The 21,997-nt window shown below is 37.5% G+C and overlaps 1 protein-coding gene across 1 annotated transcript in view; it reads right to left on the reverse strand.

Moving 5' to 3' along the window:
• The window catches only part of LOC149168863 (uncharacterized), a 446,780-nt gene that overhangs the window by 351,804 nt on the left and 72,979 nt on the right, over window positions 1–21,997 (reverse strand). Inside the window, exon 2 of the mRNA XM_089426985.1 lies at window positions 2,978–3,140. Within this exon, the coding sequence (XP_089283111.1) occupies window positions 2,978–3,140 (163 nt within the window). The remainder of the gene's footprint in view (window positions 1–2,977; window positions 3,141–21,997) is intronic.

The following is a 21,997-nucleotide window of genomic DNA, read 5'->3' on the forward strand; positions in this document are numbered from 1 at the left end:
TCCCATATACACTACCCACAGGTGGTGGGTAACAAGGCCCTCACTTTCATCACAGCACATTAAGTGCTCATCTTGGCCTTCCAACTGCCCTTCCTACTCCATTTTGCACTATTTCGGCCCACTTGGGATTGCTTATCATTCACTTTAGTAGCTATTTGGTGGGCTTGTCATCAAAGACATGTTATTTTACACATTAAAGTAAATTTCTTGTGAGAGGCTTATATAAATAAGAGAGACCTCATTTGTATTTTATCATCACTTGGATTTCAATCTCTCTACTTGAGAAACTCGAACCTGCAAGTTTTGACGAAATTTTGGATGTTGGGATGCACTTTGACATTTGGAAATTTTTGCTATCTTTTCTTGGAGCTTCTTTTTGCAATATTGATGGATGGATATACTCTCATTGTCTTGTAAGTACATTTTGATGCTATATTTTACAATGATTAATGTCTAATGTATGGAATGTCTTTTCATGATCTTTAATGTGCCCTAATTAATGTGAAATTGTGAGAACATTAAAATTATTGGAAGTATTGCATGCATTACTCATGGACAATGATGAATGAATGTTCCTAGGGGTTAGTCTTGCATATTGCAACCTTGAAACTCCATCAAATATTGACAACGAAGTATAAAATTCTTTTGTAGTTGTGAAGTTGCCTCCTCTAGGGTTAGCGAAGTTGCATTAGGTCTCCTTGAAGAGCGAAATCATCAAATCTAAGTAATTCTTGACTCCATTTTTCCCAATAGGCAAGCATTGGTCTAGAAATCCTTGGTGATCACCTTCTCATTGACAAATCTCTTTTCTTCACCTTCTCTCTCTTTTTCCTTGTCCCTCAAGGCTAAGGGAGCCTCTCTAGGGCTTGGTGCGAAATTTTAGGGAGGAGGAATTTTTGGATTTTGTCCAGACAGGACTCTTCCTTAGTGTCTCCTCTACACATCCACAAGTTTTGAATGAATTCTGAAGGTGGAATTTCATTTGATTTGATGCCATAGCTTTCGTATCAAGTGGGAACCTTTGAAGTTGAACTTCAACTTAGGGATTTCTTGAAGCTTCATACTTTAGTGCATATCATTCAAAACCTTTTCTCCTGACTCTCTTGACCTTGGATGATATCTTATCTCGTCAAATATCTCAAGCCTAGGTCTCGTAGAGTATTTATCTCAAGGGCTCATGGAAAGCCATCATAGCTTCTCCTAAGCTTACGCCTCAATTGAGCCTTTCCATTGAATGAGCCATCCTTGCCTCACTTTGAACTCTGGTATAGATATATTAATCACAAGTGAGGGTTACTGAGACTATCCCTTCGGTGAAAATCCAAGAAAAGGGGATATAGGCTGTGGTGACAGTGGGCGTTTGTCCCAAATTGTTGTTGTGCCCAAAAGCCCTAGCCTATCTACTAGGCCTGCTAGTTTGTGCAGCAACAGTTCCCATAAGGGAACAACCTTGTTATAGCAATGTACTAGACATTTTCTGCAACATACAAATATAGCATAAAGGAAATCTAATGCTCACAAACGTTGAGCTTATTCTTCCTACTCTACTCTAACAACAAGAAGAAATAACGTTGTGTAATCAAAGGGTCTATGCAGCCATGCAGTCAATTCATAAACCACAACAAATCTCCCCTTACGATTGGTAATAAACCAAAACAAGGAGACTGTGAATTCCGCCCATGTGTATGTTTGAACCTTTGGAGTTGTGCTGTTTAAGAATGAGGATGACAGCTGATCACCAAATGAAATGCCAAGCTCATACCGAGGTTGATTTAATCCACTGCTGATGGGGCTGATATAAGAGGAATCTTTGGTATATGAATAGGACAACCCACTCTCAAACAACCAATCATAGTTAGAACTTGCAAAAGGAATCTCCCAAGGCTGATTTGAGAGCTCCAACATCCTTTCTTGTTTCCACAAAGATCACCCGTCATAGCTTCAAGCAACATGGGGTTAGAAGGTAGCTCCAACATAAATCTGCAAACTATTGGTTGCATTCAATTTGATGGCTGAAAATTGTTGCCACATGTGAATGATTGTTCATGCTACTGTTCCAAGTATGTGGCAGCGCTGAAAATGCACACCTTTGTTGATTTTTTGTGTATAAAGAAGCCACAAGCTGAAGATGCAAATAGCTGGAAGAATAATGCTAGGCAATAATTATAATGCAAATTATCGCAGCGGCAGAAGTATGATTTTTAAAAAATTAGGCAATAATGCTAACAAAACCAAAACAATTAATAAAATATTATCCACGTTGGGTAAGTAGAACTTTCAATTCTGAGAGAATCAACATATTATGTGTCAAAATAAAGGAAGATATTGAAGAACTATTATTGGACATAACATACAAAGAGATATTAGTAGAAAAGTCAAGAAGAAGATAGTAGTGTGTGGAGACTCTTAAAGCCTAAAGGTAACATGCATCTGAAATGAAACACTAACCAAAAGAAAAGACTATACCAAGGATTAAAAAATATCTCATGTGAGAGGAGAAAAAGGGCCTTGAGTCATTAAAATAAGATTTATAGCAATATCAGTCCCGGGTGGTAGCTCAATCGGTTATCGAAGTGATAGGAAATCATGGAAACTAAGAGATCCAAGGTTCAGTCGCCTTGTTGTAACCTGGTCTATGGAGAGGAGAAGAGGTCGTAAGCCCCAAAGGTATAGTGGTAGCGGCGGGAATCAACCCCATGTCACATGAATACGAGACTGACCCAATTGTCGATTCCTCTAGTTACAAAAAAAGGAGATTTATAGCAATATCTACAAATGCTCAAAAAGAATGTAGGAACACCCTAGAAAAACTAGGCACATAAAAGTGAGAAAGTACTTTTATTGAAGAAAGAAGCACAAAGAGATTGTCTAAAGATGTGGCCTATTTTGCAATTTTATGAAAATAGAAGATGTAATAGAAATTCATGAACTTATTTTACTTAATATCAAATCATTTTGCTTTGAAGTGTTATCATACCAAGTACTGTCATCAAGTCATTCAACTTGGACTCCTTGACATTGATAATTTTTATCAAGTCATCTTCCTTTCTTAATAAGTCCCTTTCCTTCTTAGAGCATTGGACAACCTCAGACTCAATCACCCTTGTTTGCTGTATCTTTAATTCAATTTCTTCATTTACCTAAAATTTTCAAGGAAGTACTTATTAATAAACTATGAACTCGAAAAAATCTAGAAAACATCAATACCAACAAGGAAAATAAAATAAAATAGAAAGCATATCTTCAATGGCTATAAGACATCATTATGGCCTTTGTCCCTCAAAAATATCTCATGACACTAAAAATAAAAAGATAGTACATGGAGAACAGCATATGCACTATGTTATCTTCTACATTTAAGAAGTATAGAGTGGGAAATTCAAAATGTTAAAACAAATCATCAATATATGCATGCAAGTCCTCAAGAAAGCTCACAAAATTATCAACCTTGTTCAATCAAGCACATTAAACTAAATTTAAAATACTTGCACTCTAGACCATGAAAGAGCTACCCATGCTGATCCCAAGACTCATCGGGAGGGAATTGAAAAAGATAGAAAACCCTAGACATTAAAAACACAAATGTCTCTAACTCAATCAATATAACATTTAACAGAACTTTTTCATGAGAAGTCTAAATGATGTCTAATCCCATTAGTGGAAGCATAACAAAACATTTGGCTTGTGAAAGTTTACATAACTTTGAAAAAGATGTTCTTATAGTAAAGGGAACAAACAACCAAGGTCACAAAGTATGTATAATCCATTTGTTACACTACAAGATAAAATTATGTTATGGAAGTGGAAGGAGATAAGTCTTCATTAATACATACAAAAGCAAATAATTAGTATATAGTTAATTGAAAATTATAGATTTAAGCAAGACACTGATCCAACCATTGGTGGTCACTTAAAAGAATATGTTGACCTCTACTGGTCAACTACCCATGCAGTGCATCCCGTTTTTTCTTGACAGAAAGAAGCAGCACCTGACCAGCATGTCCGTGCCATCCTGCCATCATCAGCAGCTTGATCATTTTTGTTGTAAACCCAGTCTGCATGTATTAATTGTAAATAATCTTAGCAGACATGAGTCATGTATGTAATTTGCCTAGGTGGACCTAACTTTCTGATGATAATCTACGTCCCGGAAGGTTTTTTGTCTCACCGATCCACAGATCGGCAGAGTTTTCCTTCAAACCTGACCCCAAAGCCGGGATTTACTTTGTCATTAGAACTTTAGGAGAATCCTAGTGTGTTGATCTGCTAGATTATCGTGTGTCGCAGAGCTGGGTGATTTATGAGGGTCTGTATTAAGTGGGCTTGTCCCTTAAGATGTAATTTTGTAAAAGTCATGATGTAATGTGTCATGAGGGTCGAGAAATGTTTTAAATCCCCTCATGAGTCCTAAGTCCTAAGTCCTAGGTGATGTTTCCGAAGGTTTAGTTCAGTGATCCATTTTAAAATGAATTAAAAAATTAAAAAAATGAATAAAAATAATAAAATAATAAAAAATAATAAAAAATTAAAAAAAAAAAAAAAAAAAAAAAAAAAAAAAAAAAAAAATCAAGCAAAAACCCTAACTAATAAAATAATAATATTTTAAGTGAATAAATCGACGGATGAGATCAAGAGATGTCTTGATCCTCATCAACGGTGGAAATCATTTCTACATGGATCACTCGAACTAGCCGTTAGGATCATTTCCTTTATATAGGGTCTTAGGGGGTCATTTCAATTCATTGGATCTGTGAGTCTAAGGCTAAAGAAGCTCTCTTGTAAATCTGTTTCTGGTTAATAAAGGAAGACTTTGGGGTCCATATCTTGCTGGTGTTACTCTCTTGGAATGCTGTGAGATCATTTCATTTTCTGCATATGTTATTTTCAGCTGTTAATAATAGCTTTTCTAGAGTATTGTGGGTACAGGTATCTTGCTCACTTGCTAGGGTTTGGGTGCTGCTAGGGTTTCAGGAGTAATGTCAGGTATCTCCATTACTGTTTGAGATCTAGCAGCATTTTGCCCTCTTTATTGACGATTGTTTTGAGTTGTGCAGAATAACATTTTCTGAAGGAATTTGTGGGCGTTCGGGGAAGTTCTCGGCTGAACCAGCCAACTCCCGCAAGCATTTTCTGCTGAGCCCAGTGGATTTGATCCTGGGTTTATCATTCGGTTTTATCTTTCTGATCTGCATGAGAAAATTTCTGAAGCTTTTTCACAGTGACAATCTGAAATTTCTTATCTTTAAAAATTTTCTGTGTTTACTGCTAAATCTGGCTGCTAAGGGGCTAAATCTGTACATTAATCATTTTTTTTTATTAGGGTTTTCAAGCTTCTGCTTTTCACAAATTTTTTATTAGGGTTTCAAGAGTTTGCTTTGTACAGTTTTGATATAGGGTTTTGTTTTTTTTGCAGGACCGCCGTCAATCTCCTTGACCCTCACTGCATTGAGCATTATCAAGTAAAAATTCGAAATTGTGTTATCCTGTGAGCATCAAGTGGAGAAATCTGATTCAAATCGTTGCCATACGCTGCCACTGCCAGAGCAATTCGTGAACCTACAGAAAACTCACGCTGCTGCGACAGTCAAGAAACCTGTCATTCAAAAACGTATCTCCTACAGCCTCTTCGTTCCATTTGCAAACCCTCAGCTCTGCATTCAAGTGATAATGGTGACATCAAAGAAGCCGTCTTTATGCCATCCTTCATCAAAATCATTTCTCTTCGTATAAACGTGCTTGAGATTTCCATGCCCCTCAACCCGCAAACTGCCGTCCAAGTCTGCTGGCTGGACAGTGAAGAACGAGTTTTCTTTTGAATCCACGCACAGATTTACGTGGGGAACAGCGTTTTTTAAGGAATCCGCAAACAGTTTTTCAAACACGCCACTGCAGCACGTCCATTTGGAAAACGACGACGGCATTCATACGCACAGATAAAAAGGGGGGAACGCATTGAAACAATACCAGCACCCGCAAACATTTTGACTCAACCTTCCGGGCCAGGTAACATCTTGGATCGTATTCCGATTTTCCTAAAACTATTTACGTGGGCATCAAACCTCATTCGCATCTGCGCAGGTAAGCGTATCATCTCCAGAATCGCATCCAGTCAAGTTTCTAAGGAGTCACGATTTTATCATTTTCGCTAACGCATATCTCAGCTTTTAGCCATATATCTGATCCATTTTCGATTTGATGACTGTGATATCCCTATGCGTAGATGTTCCAGGGCGTATTTTTTTTTACTTACGTTTCGTTTAGGCTTGGCTTTGTAAAATCATATTTCGTTTTAGATTATGGTAGGTTTAGTTTTTGTTTTATTTATTTTCTTTATATTATATCATGAAAATAAAAAATGCGATTGCCCTTTTTAATGTAGATTTTAAATTTTTTGATTTATGTTTGTTTAATTTAGTTTAGTTTTAATCTTAGATTTTAAATTTTGTTTTATGTTTTAATTGATGTTTAGATTTAGCATTTGTTTTTTTTAGTTTAGTCTAGGGTTATGTTTAGTTTTAACGTTAGATTTTAGTTTTATAAAAAATGAAAAAATACATTCTTTTTTAGTTTTATTTTGGTTAAAATTTAGTTTTAGATATTTTTTCCTTTTTGGATTTTAAAAAAATATAAAAAAAATAAAAAATAAAAAAAAAAGATTTTTAGATTTTAGTTTCATTTTTAAAATAGTTTAGTTTTTTTAGAATAAAATTTATTTTTTTAGATTTTTTTAGATTTTCATTTAAAAAAAAAAAAAAAAATATAAATATAAAAAATTCGTGGAAAATTTATTTTTGTCAGATTCAGTTGTTTTCCTGTTATATCTTTCATGCTGAATTTTAAAGCCGAGATGCGAAATTGATATCTGGTTGATGGTTTTTGATTCGTGGTGGTTTAAAGCATTTATCTTTTCGAAACTTTCAGTTGCTGGATATCGTTTTGAGCATTGTGATTTAGTTGATGATAGATGATTACTGTTCATGTTTCATGTTTCTACACCATTTAACAAGTAATCGTTTTAACCACAATCTCTTAAGGCACTGGTCTGCTAAATTAATCAAATCCATCGAGCCCTTTCATCATCGTATCTCGTGTCTCCCAACCAACTGGTCGACAGTTGATCTCATCACCTCGCAGGGTCTACCCCCCTTAGCCGCGGGAGACGGGCTTAAACGGAGGGATCGGGGATCAGAGTGACAGCCCCCGGTCCGAGCGTTGTCGTGCCAATCTGCGCGACAACATTTTTGGCGCCGTTGCCGGGGACAGAGTTTTTCTGTTCCTGGAGTTTCATCGACATTCATCTTCTCATCTTCTCATCTCTCATTTGAGCTGGCAGATTCAATATTTTGGCATCTTTTCATCACATATCAGCAGCATCTCTTCGGTGTGTTTCTTGTTTGGGTGGCGACTCCATTTTTTATTTTTTCCCAGACAAGAAGCCTCCCGCATATCTGTTTGTTGGTTACTTCTTGGATCTTAGAATCAGTTTTATTGTTCAAGTGGCGACTCCACTTCTTTCATCTTTTGATTTTCTTGAGCAAAGAGCTAGTTCTATCATCCATCTGATCCCTTATTGTTCATCATGGATTATTCATTTAAACCATGTCATTTTACTGATAATCTCCATGATCTTCCGAAAGAGGCCATTGGTAAATTACTTAAGTTCTCGGGTGATGATTCGGTCGCTGTTAAAAGGCATTTAAACATGTTTACTTGTGTAATGATCTTGTACTGTAGATTTCCTCAATATAATAATGAAGATTTCAAGATGCGTCTATTTGTCCGTTCTTTAGAGGGTGATGCCTTGAATTGGTTTAATAACTTTCCTAATGATTTTTTCACTTCTTTACAAGACATTCTCAATGCTTTTAAAGATAGATATGATAGTCCAAACAGCTTGCCTTCTACTTCTAAAATTGTTGAACAGAAAGAAAGTAATTCAGCTGATGGTGAAAGATCCCAAGACGATTCATCATGTCAGAATGTGTCATCCACCGAAAATATTGCAGATCAAGTTCATGATAGTGAAAAATCAGGGACAAATAATAGTGAAAGGGAAGAACAAAAGCAAATTATACAAGATCTAATGATGCTAGTAAAAAATATGGAAAGCAATCAAACTAGTCTTATCAATGATGTTAAAACTTTATGCACCCACCTGGAAAAACGTAATAGGGAGTTGGAGGTCACACAAAATCAGCATGCTAAGGAAATTGAGGCCATGAAAACTAAATATGAAACAGAAATTAGAAGCATGCAAAGCAAGATGTCAGTCTTAGAGGAAAATATGGTGACCATGAAAGCTGATCATGATAGGGAAATTGACTCTATGCAAAACAAGTTATTAACTATGGATGAGGAAATGACTATCATGACGTTCAATCATAATAATCAAGTGGCTGACATGCAAGCGAATCATAAAGAAGAAATAAATTTTATGCAGCATTGCTTGATGGACATAAAGGAAAAGAATGTTAAAGTAATAAAAGACATGCAAGAACACCATGCCAGACAAATCAGTGCTACAAAGGTTGAACACTCTAGTCAGATGGATGCCATTAAAATACAAGTTCAAAGTTTTCAGCAACTGGTGGAGGATAAGAGAAACCAGCAAACATCAACAGATCAGGAGTCTTCTCATTTGCTGCAACAAGATTCATCTTATTATTGGGAGGTTGTTGATTCGATTGAAAGACGGTTGATTGAGGGTGATCCAGACAGACTTAAGAATGATAGAGATCAGATGCAAGATGAAAAAAGACTTAGCATGCATAACTTACACACTTCATCTGATAGTTTCGAAACAGAAAGTTCCAGATCATCAGTAATTCATCCTGCCAGAAAGAAGCGCAAGAGGAAGAAGATTAGACGAAGATTTGATGCATCAGACGGCCGTGAGCAGCTTGATTTTCGGATAGGAAAGAGTCCTACCATATGCAAAATTGGACATGGCACATCCGACAAGCAGCCGACAGATTTGCCTGAAAGCAGGCAAATGCTCAGTATGCACTATATTGAACACATCTGATGCCGTAGGGCATCCTTTGTAGCGTATTTCTAACCCTACTCCTTGTTTTTCCGCATTTTCATTTCTGCTTTAGATAAGTTAATAAATGAAGAGCTTTTTCTTTCCTGTGCTTAATGTATATGCTGATTTATGGATGGACGCTACTTATTTTTGTGTTGTATGGATGCAGATTCTGGATTCTCACATTCCTGCAAGCAGCAACGTGTCCCCAAGTAGAGCCAGATGTTGACCTCTACTGGTCAACTACCCATGCAGTGCATCCCGTTTTTTCTTGACAGAAAGAAGCAGCACCTGACCAGCATGTCCGTGCCATCCTGCCATCATCAGCAGCTTGATCATTTTTGTTGTAAACCCAGTCTGCATGTATTAATTGTAAATAATCTTAGCAGACATGAGTCATGTATGTAATTTGCCTAGGTGGACCTAACTTTCTGATGATAATCTACGTCCCGGAAGGTTTTTTGTCTCACCGATCCACGGATCGGCAGAGTTTTCCTTCAAACCTGACCCCAAAGCCGGGATTTACTTTGTCATTAGAACTTTAGGAGAATCCTAGTGTGTTGATCTGCTAGATTATCGTGTGTCGCAGAGCTGGGTGATTTATGAGGGTCTGTATTAAGTGGGCTTGTCCCTTAAGATATAATTTCGTAAAAGTCATGATGTAATGTGTCCTGAGGGTCGAGAAATGTTTTAAATCCCCTCATGAGTCCTAAGTCCTAGGTCCTAGGTGATGTTTCCGAAGGTTTAGTTCAGTGATCCATTTTAAAATGAATTAAAAAATTAAAAAAATGAATAAAAATAATAAAATAATAAAAAATTAAAAAAAAAAAAAAAAAAAAAAATCAAGCAAAAACCCTAACTAATAAAATAATAATATTTTAAGTGAATAAATCGACGGATGAGATCAAGAGATGTCTTGATCCTCATCAACGGTCGAAATCATTTCTACATGGATCACTCGAACTAGCCGTTAGGATCATTTCCTTTATATAGGGTCTTAGGGGGTCATTTCAATTCATTGGATCTGTGAGTCTAAGGCTAAAGAAGCTCTCTTGTAAATCTGTTTCTGGTTAATAAAGGAAGACTTTGGGGTCCATATCTTGCTGGTGTTACTCTCTTGGAATGCTGTGAGATCATTTCATTTTCTGCATATGTTATTTTCAACTGTTAATAATAGCTTTTCTAGAGTATTGTGGGTACAGGTATCTTGCTCACTTGCTAGGGTTTGGGTGCTGCTAGGGTTTCAGGAGTAATGGCAGGTATCTCCATTACTGTTTGAGATCTAGCAGCATTTTGCCCTCTTTATTGACGATTGTTTTGAGCTGTGCAGAATAACATTTTCTGAAGGAATTTGTGGGCGTTCGGGGAAGTTCTCGGCTGAACCAGCCAACTCCCGCAAGCATTTTCTGCTGAGCCCAGTGGATTTGATCCTGGGTTTATCATTCGGTTTTATCTTTCTGATCTGCATGAGAAAATTTCTGAAGCTTTTTCACAGTGACAATCTGAAATTTCTTATCTTTAAAAATTTTCTGTGTTTACTGCTAAATCTGGCTGCTAAGGGGCTAAATCTGTACATTAATCATTTTTTTTTATTAGGGTTTTCAAGCTTCTGCTTTTCACAAATTTTTTATTAGGGTTTCAAGAGTTTGCTTTGTACAGTTTTGATATAGGGTTTTGTTTTTTTTGCAGGACCGCCGTCAATCTCCTTGACCCTCACTGCATTGAGCATTATCAAGTAAAAATTCGAAATTGTGTTATCCTGTGAGCATCAAGTGGAGAAATCTGATTCAAATCGTTGCCATACGCTGCCACTGCCAGAGCAATTCGTGAACCTACAGAAAACTCACGCTGCTGCGACAGTCAAGAAACCTGTCATTCAAAAACGTATCTCCTACAGCCTCTTCGTTCCATTTGCAAACCCTCAGCTCTGCATTCAAGTGATAATGGTGACATCAAAGAAGCCGTCTTTATGCCATCCTTCATCAAAATCATTTCTCTTCGTATAAACGTGCTTGAGATTTCCATGCCCCTCAACCCGCAAACTGCCGTCCAAGTCTGCTGGCTGGACAGTGAAGAACGAGTTTTCTTTTGAATCCACGCACAGATTTACGTGGGGAACAGCGTTTTTTAAGGAATCCGCAAACAGTTTTTCAAACACGCCACTGCAGCACGTCCATTTGGAAAACGACGACGGCATTCATACGCACAGATAAAAAGGGGGGAACGCATTGAAACAATACCAGCACCCGCAGACATTTTGACTCAACCTTCCGGGCCAGGTAACATCTTGGATCGTATTCCGATTTTCCTAAAACTATTTACGTGGGCATCAAACCTCATTCGCATCTGCGCAGGTAAGCGTATCATCTCCAGAATCGCATCCAGTCAAGTTTCTAAGGAGTCACGATTTTATCATTTTCGCTAACGCATATCTCAGCTTTTAGCCATATATCTGATCCATTTTCGATTTGATGACTGTGATATCCCTATGCGTAGATGTTCCAGGGCGTATTTTTTTTGACTTACGTTTCGTTTAGGCTTGGCTTTGTAAAATCATATTTCGTTTTAGATTATGGTAGGTTTAGTTTTTGTTTTATTTATTTTCTTTATATTATATCATGAAAATAAAAAATGTGATTGCCCTTTTTAATGTAGATTTTAAATTTTTTGATTTATGTTTGTTTAATTTAGTTTAGTTTTAATCTTAGATTTTAAATTTTGTTTTATGTTTTAATTGATGTTTAGATTTAGCATTTGTTTTTTTTTAGTTTAGTCTAGGGTTATGTTTAGTTTTAACGTTAGATTTTAGTTTTATAAAAAATGAAAAAATACATTCTTTTTTAGTTTTATTTTGGTTAAAATTTAGTTTTAGATATTTTTTCCTTTTTGGATTTTAAAAAAATATAAAAAAAATAAAAAATAAAAAAAAAAGATTTTTAGATTTTAGTTTCATTTTTAAAATAGTTTAGTTTTTTTAGAATAAAATTTATTTTTTTAGATTTTTTTAGATTTTCATTTAAAAAAAAAATATATATATATATATATATATAAAAAATTCGTGGAAAATTTATTTTTGTCAGATCCAGTTGTTTTCCTATTATATCTTTCATGCTGAATTTTAAAGCCGAGATGCGAAATTGATATCTGGTTGATGGTTTTTGATTCGTGGTGGTTTAAAGCATTTATCTTTTCGAAACTTTCAGTTGCTGGATATCGTTTTGAGCATTGTGATTTAGTTGATGATAGATGATTACTGTTCATGTTTCATGTTTCTACACCATTTAACAAGTAATCGTTTTAACCACAATCTCTTAAGGCACTGGTCTGCTAAATTAATCAAATCCATCGAGCCCTTTCATCATCGTATCTCGTGTCTCCCAACCAACTGGTCGACAGTTGATCTCATCACCTCGCAGGGTCTACCCCCCTTAGCCGCGGGAGACGGGCTTAAACGGAGGGATCGGGGATCAGAGTGACAGCCCCCGGTCCGAGCGTTGTCGTGCCAATCTGCGCGACAACATTTTTGGCGCCGTTGCCGGGGACAGAGTTTTTCTGTTCCTGGAGTTTCATCGACATTCATCTTCTCATCTTCTCATCTCTCATTTGAGCTGGCAGATTCAATATTTTGGCATCTTTTCATCACATATCAGCAGCATCTCTTCGGTGTGTTTCTTGTTTGGGTGGCGACTCCATTTTTTATTTTTTCCCAGACAAGAAGCCTCCCGCATATCTGTTTGTTGGTTACTTCTTGGATCTTAGAATCAGTTTTATTGTTCAAGTGGCGACTCCACTTCTTTCATCTTTTGATTTTCTTGAGCAAAGAGCTAGTTCTATCATCCATCTGATCCCTTATTGTTCATCATGGATTATTCATTTAAACCATGTCATTTTACTGATAATCTCCATGATCTTCCGAAAGAGGCCATTGGTAAATTACTTAAGTTCTCGGGTGATGATTCGGTCGCTGTTAAAAGGCATTTAAACATGTTTACTTGTGTAATGATCTTGTACTGTAGATTTCCTCAATATAATAATGAAGATTTCAAGATGCGTCTATTTGTCCGTTCTTTAGAGGGTGATGCCTTGAATTGGTTTAATAACTTTCCTAATGATTTTTTCACTTCTTTACAAGACATTCTCAATGCTTTTAAAGATAGATATGATAGTCCAAACAGCTTGCCTTCTACTTCTAAAATTGTTGAACAGAAAGAAAGTAATTCAGCTGATGGTGAAAGATCCCAAGACGATTCATCATGTCAGAATGTGTCATCCACCGAAAATATTGCAGATCAAGTTCATGATAGTGAAAAATCAGGGACAAATAATAGTGAAAGGGAAGAACAAAAGCAAATTATACAAGATCTAATGATGCTAGTAAAAAATATGGAAAGCAATCAAACTAGTCTTATCAATGATGTTAAAACTTTATGCACCCACCTGGAAAAACGTAATAGGGAGTTGGAGGTCACACAAAATCAGCATGCTAAGGAAATTGAGGCCATGAAAACTAAATATGAAACAGAAATTAGAAGCATGCAAAGCAAGATGTCAGTCTTAGAGGAAAATATGGTGACCATGAAAGCTGATCATGATAGGGAAATTGACTCTATGCAAAACAAGTTATTAACTATGGATGAGGAAATGACTATCATGACGTTCAATCATAATAATCAAGTGGCTGACATGCAAGCGAATCATAAAGAAGAAATAAATTTTATGCAGCATTGCTTGATGGACATAAAGGAAAAGAATGTTAAAGTAATAAAAGACCTGCAAGAACACCATGCCAGACAAATCAGTGCTACAAAGGTTGAACACTCTAGTCAGATGGATGCCATTAAAATACAAGTTCAAAGTTTTCAGCAACTGGTGGAGGATAAGAGAAACCAGCAAACATCAACAGATCAGGAGTCTTCTCATTTGCTGCAACAAGATTCATCTTATTATTGGGAGGTTGTTGATTCGATTGAAAGACGGTTGATTGAGGGTGATCCAGACAGACTTAAGAATGATAGAGATCAGATGCAAGATGAAAAAAGACTTAGCATGCATAACTTACACACTTCATCTGATAGTTTCGAAACAGAAAGTTCCAGATCATCAGTAATTCATCCTGCCAGAAAGAAGCGCAAGAGGAAGAAGATTAGACGAAGATTTGATGCATCAGACGGCCGTGAGCAGCTTGATTTTCGGATAGGAAAGAGTCCTACCATATGCAAAATTGGACATGGCACATCCGACAAGCAGCCGACAGATTTGCCTGAAAGCAGGCAAATGCTCAGTATGCACTATATTGAACACATCTGATGCCGTAGGGCATCCTTTGTAGCGTATTTCTAACCCTACTCCTTGTTTTTCCGCATTTTCATTTCTGCTTTAGATAAGTTAATAAATGAAGAGCTTTTTCTTTCCTGTGCTTAATGTATATGCTGATTTATGGATGGACGCTACTTATTTTTGTGTTGTATGGATGCAGATTCTGGATTCTCACATTCCTGCAAGCAGCAACGTGTCCCCAAGTAGAGCCAGATGTTGACCTCTACTGGTCAACTACCCATGCAGTGCATCCCGTTTTTTCTTGACAGAAAGAAGCAGCACCTGACCAGCATGTCCGTGCCATCCTGCCATCATCAGCAGCTTGATCATTTTTGTTGTAAACCCAGTCTGCATGTATTAATTGTAAATAATCTTAGCAGACATGAGTCATGTATGTAATTTGCCTAGGTGGACCTAACTTTCTGATGATAATCTACGTCCCGGAAGGTTTTTTGTCTCACCGATCCACGGATCGGCAGAGTTTTCCTTCAAACCTGACCCCAAAGCCGGGATTTACTTTGTCATTAGAACTTTAGGAGAATCCTAGTGTGTTGATCTGCTAGATTATCGTGTGTCGCAGAGCTGGGTGATTTATGAGGGTCTGTATTAAGTGGGCTTGTCCCTTAAGATGTAATTTTGTAAAAGTCATGATGTAATGTGTCCTGAGGGTCGAGAAATGTTTTAAATCCCCTCATGAGTCCTAAGTCCTAGGTCCTAGGTGATGTTTCCGAAGGTTTAGTTCAGTGATCCATTTTAAAATGAATTAAAAAATTAAAAAAATGAATAAAAATAATAAAATAATAAAAAATTAAAAAAAAAAAAAAAAAAAAAAAAAATCAAGCAAAAACCCTAACTAATAAAATAATAATATTTTAAGTGAATAAATCGACGGATGAGATCAAGAGATGTCTTGATCCTCATCAACGGTCGAAATCATTTCTACATGGATCACTCGAACTAGCCGTTAGGATCATTTCCTTTATATAGGGTCTTAGGGGGTCATTTCAATTCATTGGATCTGTGAGTCTAAGGCTAAAGAAGCTCTCTTGTAAATCTGTTTCTGGTTAATAAAGGAAGACTTTGGGGTCCATATCTTGCTGGTGTTACTCTCTTGGAATGCTGTGAGATCATTTCATTTTCTGCATATGTTATTTTCAGCTGTTAATAATAGCTTTTCTAGAGTATTGTGGGTACAGGTATCTTGCTCACTTGCTAGGGTTTGGGTGCTGCTAGGGTTTCAGGAGTAATGGCAGGTATCTCCATTACTGTTTGAGATCTAGCAGCATTTTGCCCTCTTTATTGACGATTGTTTTGAGCTGTGCAGAATAACATTTTCTGAAGGAATTTGTGGGCGTTCGGGGAAGTTCTCGGCTGAACCAGCCAACTCCCGCAAGCATTTTCTGCTGAGCCCAGTGGATTTGATCCTGGGTTTATCATTCGGTTTTATCTTTCTGATCTGCATGAGAAAATTTCTGAAGCTTTTTCACAGTGACAATCTGAAATTTCTTATCTTTAAAAATTTTCTGTGTTTACTGCTAAATCTGGCTGCTAAGGGGCTAAATCTGTACATTAATCATTTTTTTTATTAGGGTTTTCAAGCTTCTGCTTTTCACAAATTTTTATTAGGGTTTCAAGAGTTTGCTTTATACAGTTTTGATATAGGGTTTTGTTTTTTTTGCAGGACCGCAGTCAATCTCCTTGACCCTCACTGCATTGAGCATTATCAAGTAAAAATTCGAAATTGTGTTATCCTGTGAGCATCAAGTGGAGAAATCTGATTCAAATCGTTGCCATACGCTGCCACTGTCAGAGCAATTCGTGAACCTACAGAAAACTCACGCTGCTGCGACAGTCAAGAAACCTGTTCATTCAAAAACGTATCTCCTACAGCCTCTTCGTTCCATTTGCAAACCCTCAGCTCTGCATTCAAGTGATAATGGTGACATCAAAGAAGCCGTCTTTATGCCATCCTTCATCAAAATCATTTCTCTTCGTATAAACGTGCTTGAGATTTCCATGCCCCTCAACCCGCAAACTGTCGTCCAAGTCTGCTGGCTGGACAGTGAAGAACGAGTTTTCTTTTGAATCCACGCACAGATTTACGTGGGGAACAGCGTTTTTTAAGGAATCCGCAAACAGTTTTTCAAACACGCCACTGCAGCACGTCCATTTGGAAAACGACGACGGCATTCATACGCACAGATAAAAAGGGGGGAACGCATTGAAACAATACCAGCACCCGCAGACATTTTGACTCAACCTTCCGGGCCAGGTAACATCTTGGATCGTATTCCGATTTTCCTAAAACTATTTACGTGGGCATCAAACCTCATTCGCATCTGCGCAGGTAAGCGTATCATCTCCAGAATCGCATCCAGTCAAGTTTCTAAGGAGTCACGATTTTATCATTTTCGCTAACGCATATCTCAGCTTTTAGCCATATATCTGATCCATTTTCGATTTGATGACTGTGATATCCCTATGCGTAGATGTTCCAGGGCGTATTTTTTTTGACTTACGTTTCGTTTAGGCTTGGCTTTGTAAAATCATATTTCGTTTTAGATTATGGTAGGTTTAGTTTTTGTTTTATTTATTTTCTTTATATTATATCATGAAAATAAAAAATGCGATTGCCCTTTTTAATGTAGATTTTAAATTTTTTGATTTATGTTTGTTTAATTTAGTTTAGTTTTAATCTTAGATTTTAAATTTTGTTTTATGTTTTAATTGATGTTTAGATTTAGCATTTGTTTTTTTTAGTTTAGTCTAGGGTTATGTTTAGTTTTAACGTTAGATTTTAGTTTTATAAAAAATGAAAAAATACATTCTTTTTTAGTTTTATTTTGGTTAAAATTTAGTTTTAGATATTTTTTCCTTTTTGGATTTTAAAAAAATATAAAAAAAATAAAAAATAAAAAAAAAAGATTTTTAGATTTTAGTTTCATTTTTAAAATAGTTTAGTTTTTTTAGAATAAAATTTATTTTTTTAGATTTTTTTAGATTTTCATTTAAAAAAAATATATATATATATATATATATATATAAAAAATTCGTGGAAAATTTATTTTTGTCAGATTCAGTTGTTTTCCTGTTATATCTTTCATGCTGAATTTTAAAGCCGAGATGCGAAATTGATATCTGGTTGATGGTTTTTGATTCGTGGTGGTTTAAAGCATTTATCTTTTCGAAACTTTCAGTTGCTGGATATCGTTTTGAGCATTGTGATTTAGTTGATGATAGATGATTACTGTTCATGTTTCATGTTTCTACACCATTTAACAAGTAATCGTTTTAACCACAATCTCTTAAGGCACTGGTCTGCTAAATTAATCAAATCCATCGAGCCCTTTCATCATCGTATCTCGTGTCTCCCAACCAACTGGTCGACAGTTGATCTCATCACCTCGCAGGGTCTACCCCCCTTAGCCGCGGGAGACGGGCTTAAACGGAGGGATCGGGGATCAGAGTGACAGCCCCCGGTCCGAGCGTTGTCGTGCCAATCTGCGCGACAACAGAATATATTTCCCACCTTCTCCTTCTCTTTCTAGGCCTATCCCTAATAGGTCACCTAGGGCATCCTAGCCATCCGAACACCTCAATTTTTGGTGCACTACTGCATTGAGGTTATCTCGAGAGGCTCTCCAAATTTGAAGCGATTCTGATGATGCGATCCTAAGATATAACAATCCTAGCTCAGAGAACATTTTTGGCCCTAAGTTTCCCTTGGCTAGTGTCCTCATTTAGATCATTGTATTCAAGCCTCAAAAGAAAATTTGTCCTTTGATACTCTTCTCTTCCTTAATTAGGTCAAGCCCCTCCTTGGTTGATCAACTCCATACCCTTGACCTAATTTTGGGTCCACTTGGTCCAGTGTAGCCCGCAACTTTACAGCTCTAATTTCACAAAAAAGATCACATAAAGGCCAATTCTCCATAAGGATTTTCCAATCTAGTAACCCTCCTAACAAGATATATTCTCAAAACCTAGTCTCGAGAATCCTCTTATTCCTTCCTAGAGAGTCCATCACCTTGCTTTTGAAGCAAGCAAGCTATGTAATGAGTCTCTCTTGTGAATAGGCCTTAGGACTCACTCCTTATCCTCTTATTGATCCATTCATCTAGTGATTCCCCTGTACCGTGTCTCCTCCCATCGGTGAAAATCCATAAAGAGCAAGGAGCCTTAGTTGAGATGACAGTGGACTATCGCTCCATTGTTGTCACTTGACCTAGTAGTTGCTCTATAGGATCCCCTCCTAGGACCCCTGCTAGTTCGAGAGATAACAATTTTGGCATCGTTGTTGGGGACACGAGACGTGTGTCTTTTTCACCATACGACATTATTGATATATCATTTGGTGACTTCATTGGAAGAATGAAGCCCTAGCTCTTCATCGAACTTCAAAGTCAATGCTTGAATGGTGAAGCGAGCGTCTCTCAAGGCATTTTAAGTTCACCTTGGCAACTGCAAATATATAATCTTATAAAAAATTGCATGTAATAAGTGGATCATTAGAGAGGCCTATTTTATATGTTTCAAGATGATGACCCTCGACCCAATGATCATGAGGAGTTTGATTCCCCTCTTGATGAATCTCTTGGGAGCCATGAAATTGAGGAGCCTTCCAAATGCCTTGAAAGGGGGTTATGGTTCTTCCCAAGATATGATGATTGTAGTCCACCTTGTTCCTCCCTCGATAATCAAGATGATGTGATTATGGATGTGTATGAGCCTTCTATCTCTTCATGCCATGAGGAGGATATGCACGAGCTTGCTATTCATCAAAAATTTATGAGCTTGGTTCTTGACTTCTCCATATGCTCGATCTAAGAAAGGTTGCACAAGTTGGATTCTTATCTTCCCTCCTCATCCATGACCCTTGATGCATGGTCCTCAAATGATCCCGCCCCCCACCCTTACCATTCATCAAGCAAATATTTGTAATATTCCTAACCCAAAATATTCCTCAAACCCCAGCAAAAACTCCAACCAAATATGTGCAAATGATATAATATCCCAGAAGTGATAAAATAACAGTGGAACAGCACATAATGATATAAACTGGAAATATAAGCAGATACGCAAGAAATGCAGCGGGAAATGCTAAGCCATTTTATTATACTGAGCAATAAAATGAGTACAAGAGGTGATTAGACAGATGGCACCTCGACTTGCACAAGGCAAGTGAAGAAATACTCTCAGAATGACAAGAATGGCCTCTCTGCATGGATGCCGCTGTTGCTGCTAAAAAACAAATGATGATTTGGGGCTGCTCCCATCCTCGGAAAAAGTTGAAACTCTGGATTCGGGCTCTACTCAAGAAACCCAGAATAACCCAGAAAGCTTTCCTAGAATGGCCGACCCCCGAAAAACACCCTCTTGGGGTTCTGCGCAGTTCCTCAATGCCCTACGCTGCCACTGCAGAAAACCCCTCTAAACTCTGCCTGAAACCCTGCCAAAAATCCTCCAATGAGACAAGAGCTAGACCCCTGCTCAATCTCCCAGCATAACTCCCCCTGCAAACCCCAATCCAGCACTGCAACCGAAAAGAACTGCGTCCCTCTCCAAGTGCTGCACAGTCCTCCTAAATGCTGATGAAACTACTACTGAAATGCTGATAAAACTACTGTTGAAATTCCGATAGAAATACCTTGCCCGAGCAGGCACTCGAAGTCCCCGGGGGCTAAGGGTGAGATCTCTGAACGAAGACACTCAATGCACTAAACAGTTTTGCAGACCAGCTAAATAGCCAGCGTGCTCAGAAGTCGAAACGACTAGCTCAAAATGCACATAATTGAATGATCCAAAATGAGGGGGCTCCTCTCTATTTTATAGCCTCTGCCTCTCACAATCCCTAGGCTCACCTCCTCTTGCGTGTTTCTCCTCTTACCACGTGTTCTTCCCTCCTGCGCAGTCTCTCCATGTGTCGCGTGGGCTCCAATTTAGCGTCCCCCTTTGGCCCCCTTGGCTCCCCTTTAAGTCACAATGTTGTGCTACCTAGGAAGTGACTTTTTATTTCTAAAGTGAGTTATGTCCCCCTTCCTCATTTTTTTTATTTACAAATAACTATAGAAGGCAAAAATTGAACAAAATCAAATATTCCAACTAGCGATAGCTAATTAGGAATATCACAATATTGCAATGGGAAGAGTGATATTTGGGTCCCCTGCCTCATTGTGGTTCATAAGGGAAAATGCTTTTAAATTGAATTAATAATATGTTGGTTACATTGGCTATGTGATTACACCTAGCATTTGCATAATGTAACATTCATGGTAGGTTAGGATGCATGGCATAATGATTTTCTCATTAGAACTAAGATCATATGATCATATCATGATACACTAGCTGCATTTAGATTAAAAATTGCATTTATACTATAATTTTATTTCTTTTTGATTTTATGGCCTAATACTAAGCATGGGTGATCATAAGACACCACAAAAACACGTTGTCCTGTGTGCTTGGTCGTTGATATGTGCAGACAACAAGTTTGCAATTCCAAGAGATTGTTGGTGTTCTCATGACCTCCCAATCAAGTAGCTCTGCACTTTCCCGAGAGCTCATGTGCCAGTTGGAGCAGAATGTTACCCACCACCTGGAGGTAGTATGTAGAGGAGAAACTTTTTCTCCTAGATGATGCTCAGTTAGAAGCCAACAACCTCTTACAGCCACCAGATAGCTCAATGTGCCATCATCTCTGCCACCGAAGCCGACCATGTGGTCCCTTGCCCATTTGTTATGATTGTTCACTTGAAGGTGGGCCTCTTGACTCCGAAGGTATGGCTTTTCGTTTGTATAGCTGAGTAATTTTACTTACTTATCATGGGCACTTTGGGCATGGATTGTTAGTTTCTGTAGCGTCGGATGTGTTCTAGCCATGAAATTTGGTGGGGAGGCACGAATACATGAGATCTCCAAAACCTAGAAATCATTTCTGGAAATTCCACCTAGAAGTGTCTCAATTAGATTATTAGCCGATTTTTATATATTTCCTAATTCTAAACTTAGGGAATATGGTTAATTAATCAGTATTAAATCAGATAAGGTGAGAATCATCTAGAAATTCACACAGATCGATAGGGAATTAATCTGGGCCATCAATTATGTTTTAATTTTGGTCGTTGGTGCTCCAACAAAAGATTATAAGAAGTTGATGAGTAGATGGAGAGTATCCCAGTGCAGATACTCAGTTGCCCGGGCAGTTCGATTTTCTCAGTAGCAGAGGCTCAACAGAGAAGATAGAGCCAGTGGGTGAGTAGCAGGTGGTAGAGAAGGTCAATAGCATTTCAAGAGGAAGTGTTCTGGTTCTAGGAGAGGCAATAAGAGGAGGGTTGAAATTCCCAGAGAAACTGCGCAAGCACTGCGCAGAGGCTGACGGAGAAGGATTTGCGTGTGGCTAGGAAGGTAATTTTGGAGGCCGAAATTCACTGTGGGGTGAGAGAAATTTCTCACAATAATTTTTCCAGTATTTTTCCTCAGATTAGATTGCCAGTAGAGCATCTAAACTATTGTACTCAGAATTGCTGCTAAAGAATAATAATAAAACCCTCATCTGCTACACTGGTTTTCCCACATTGGGTTTTTCCGGGGACAATTGTCCAAAAATAACTGTGTCAAAATTTGTATGTGTGCTAGAATTTCTTAGTTTCCAATATT

The sequence above is a fragment of the Pinus tabuliformis genome, chromosome 4_2, assembly GCF_031772625.1.
Source record: "Pinus tabuliformis cultivar Carrire ecotype Pingquan chromosome 4_2, CPIR1, whole genome shotgun sequence".
NCBI classification, from domain to species: Eukaryota; Viridiplantae; Streptophyta; class Pinopsida; order Pinales; family Pinaceae; genus Pinus; species Pinus tabuliformis.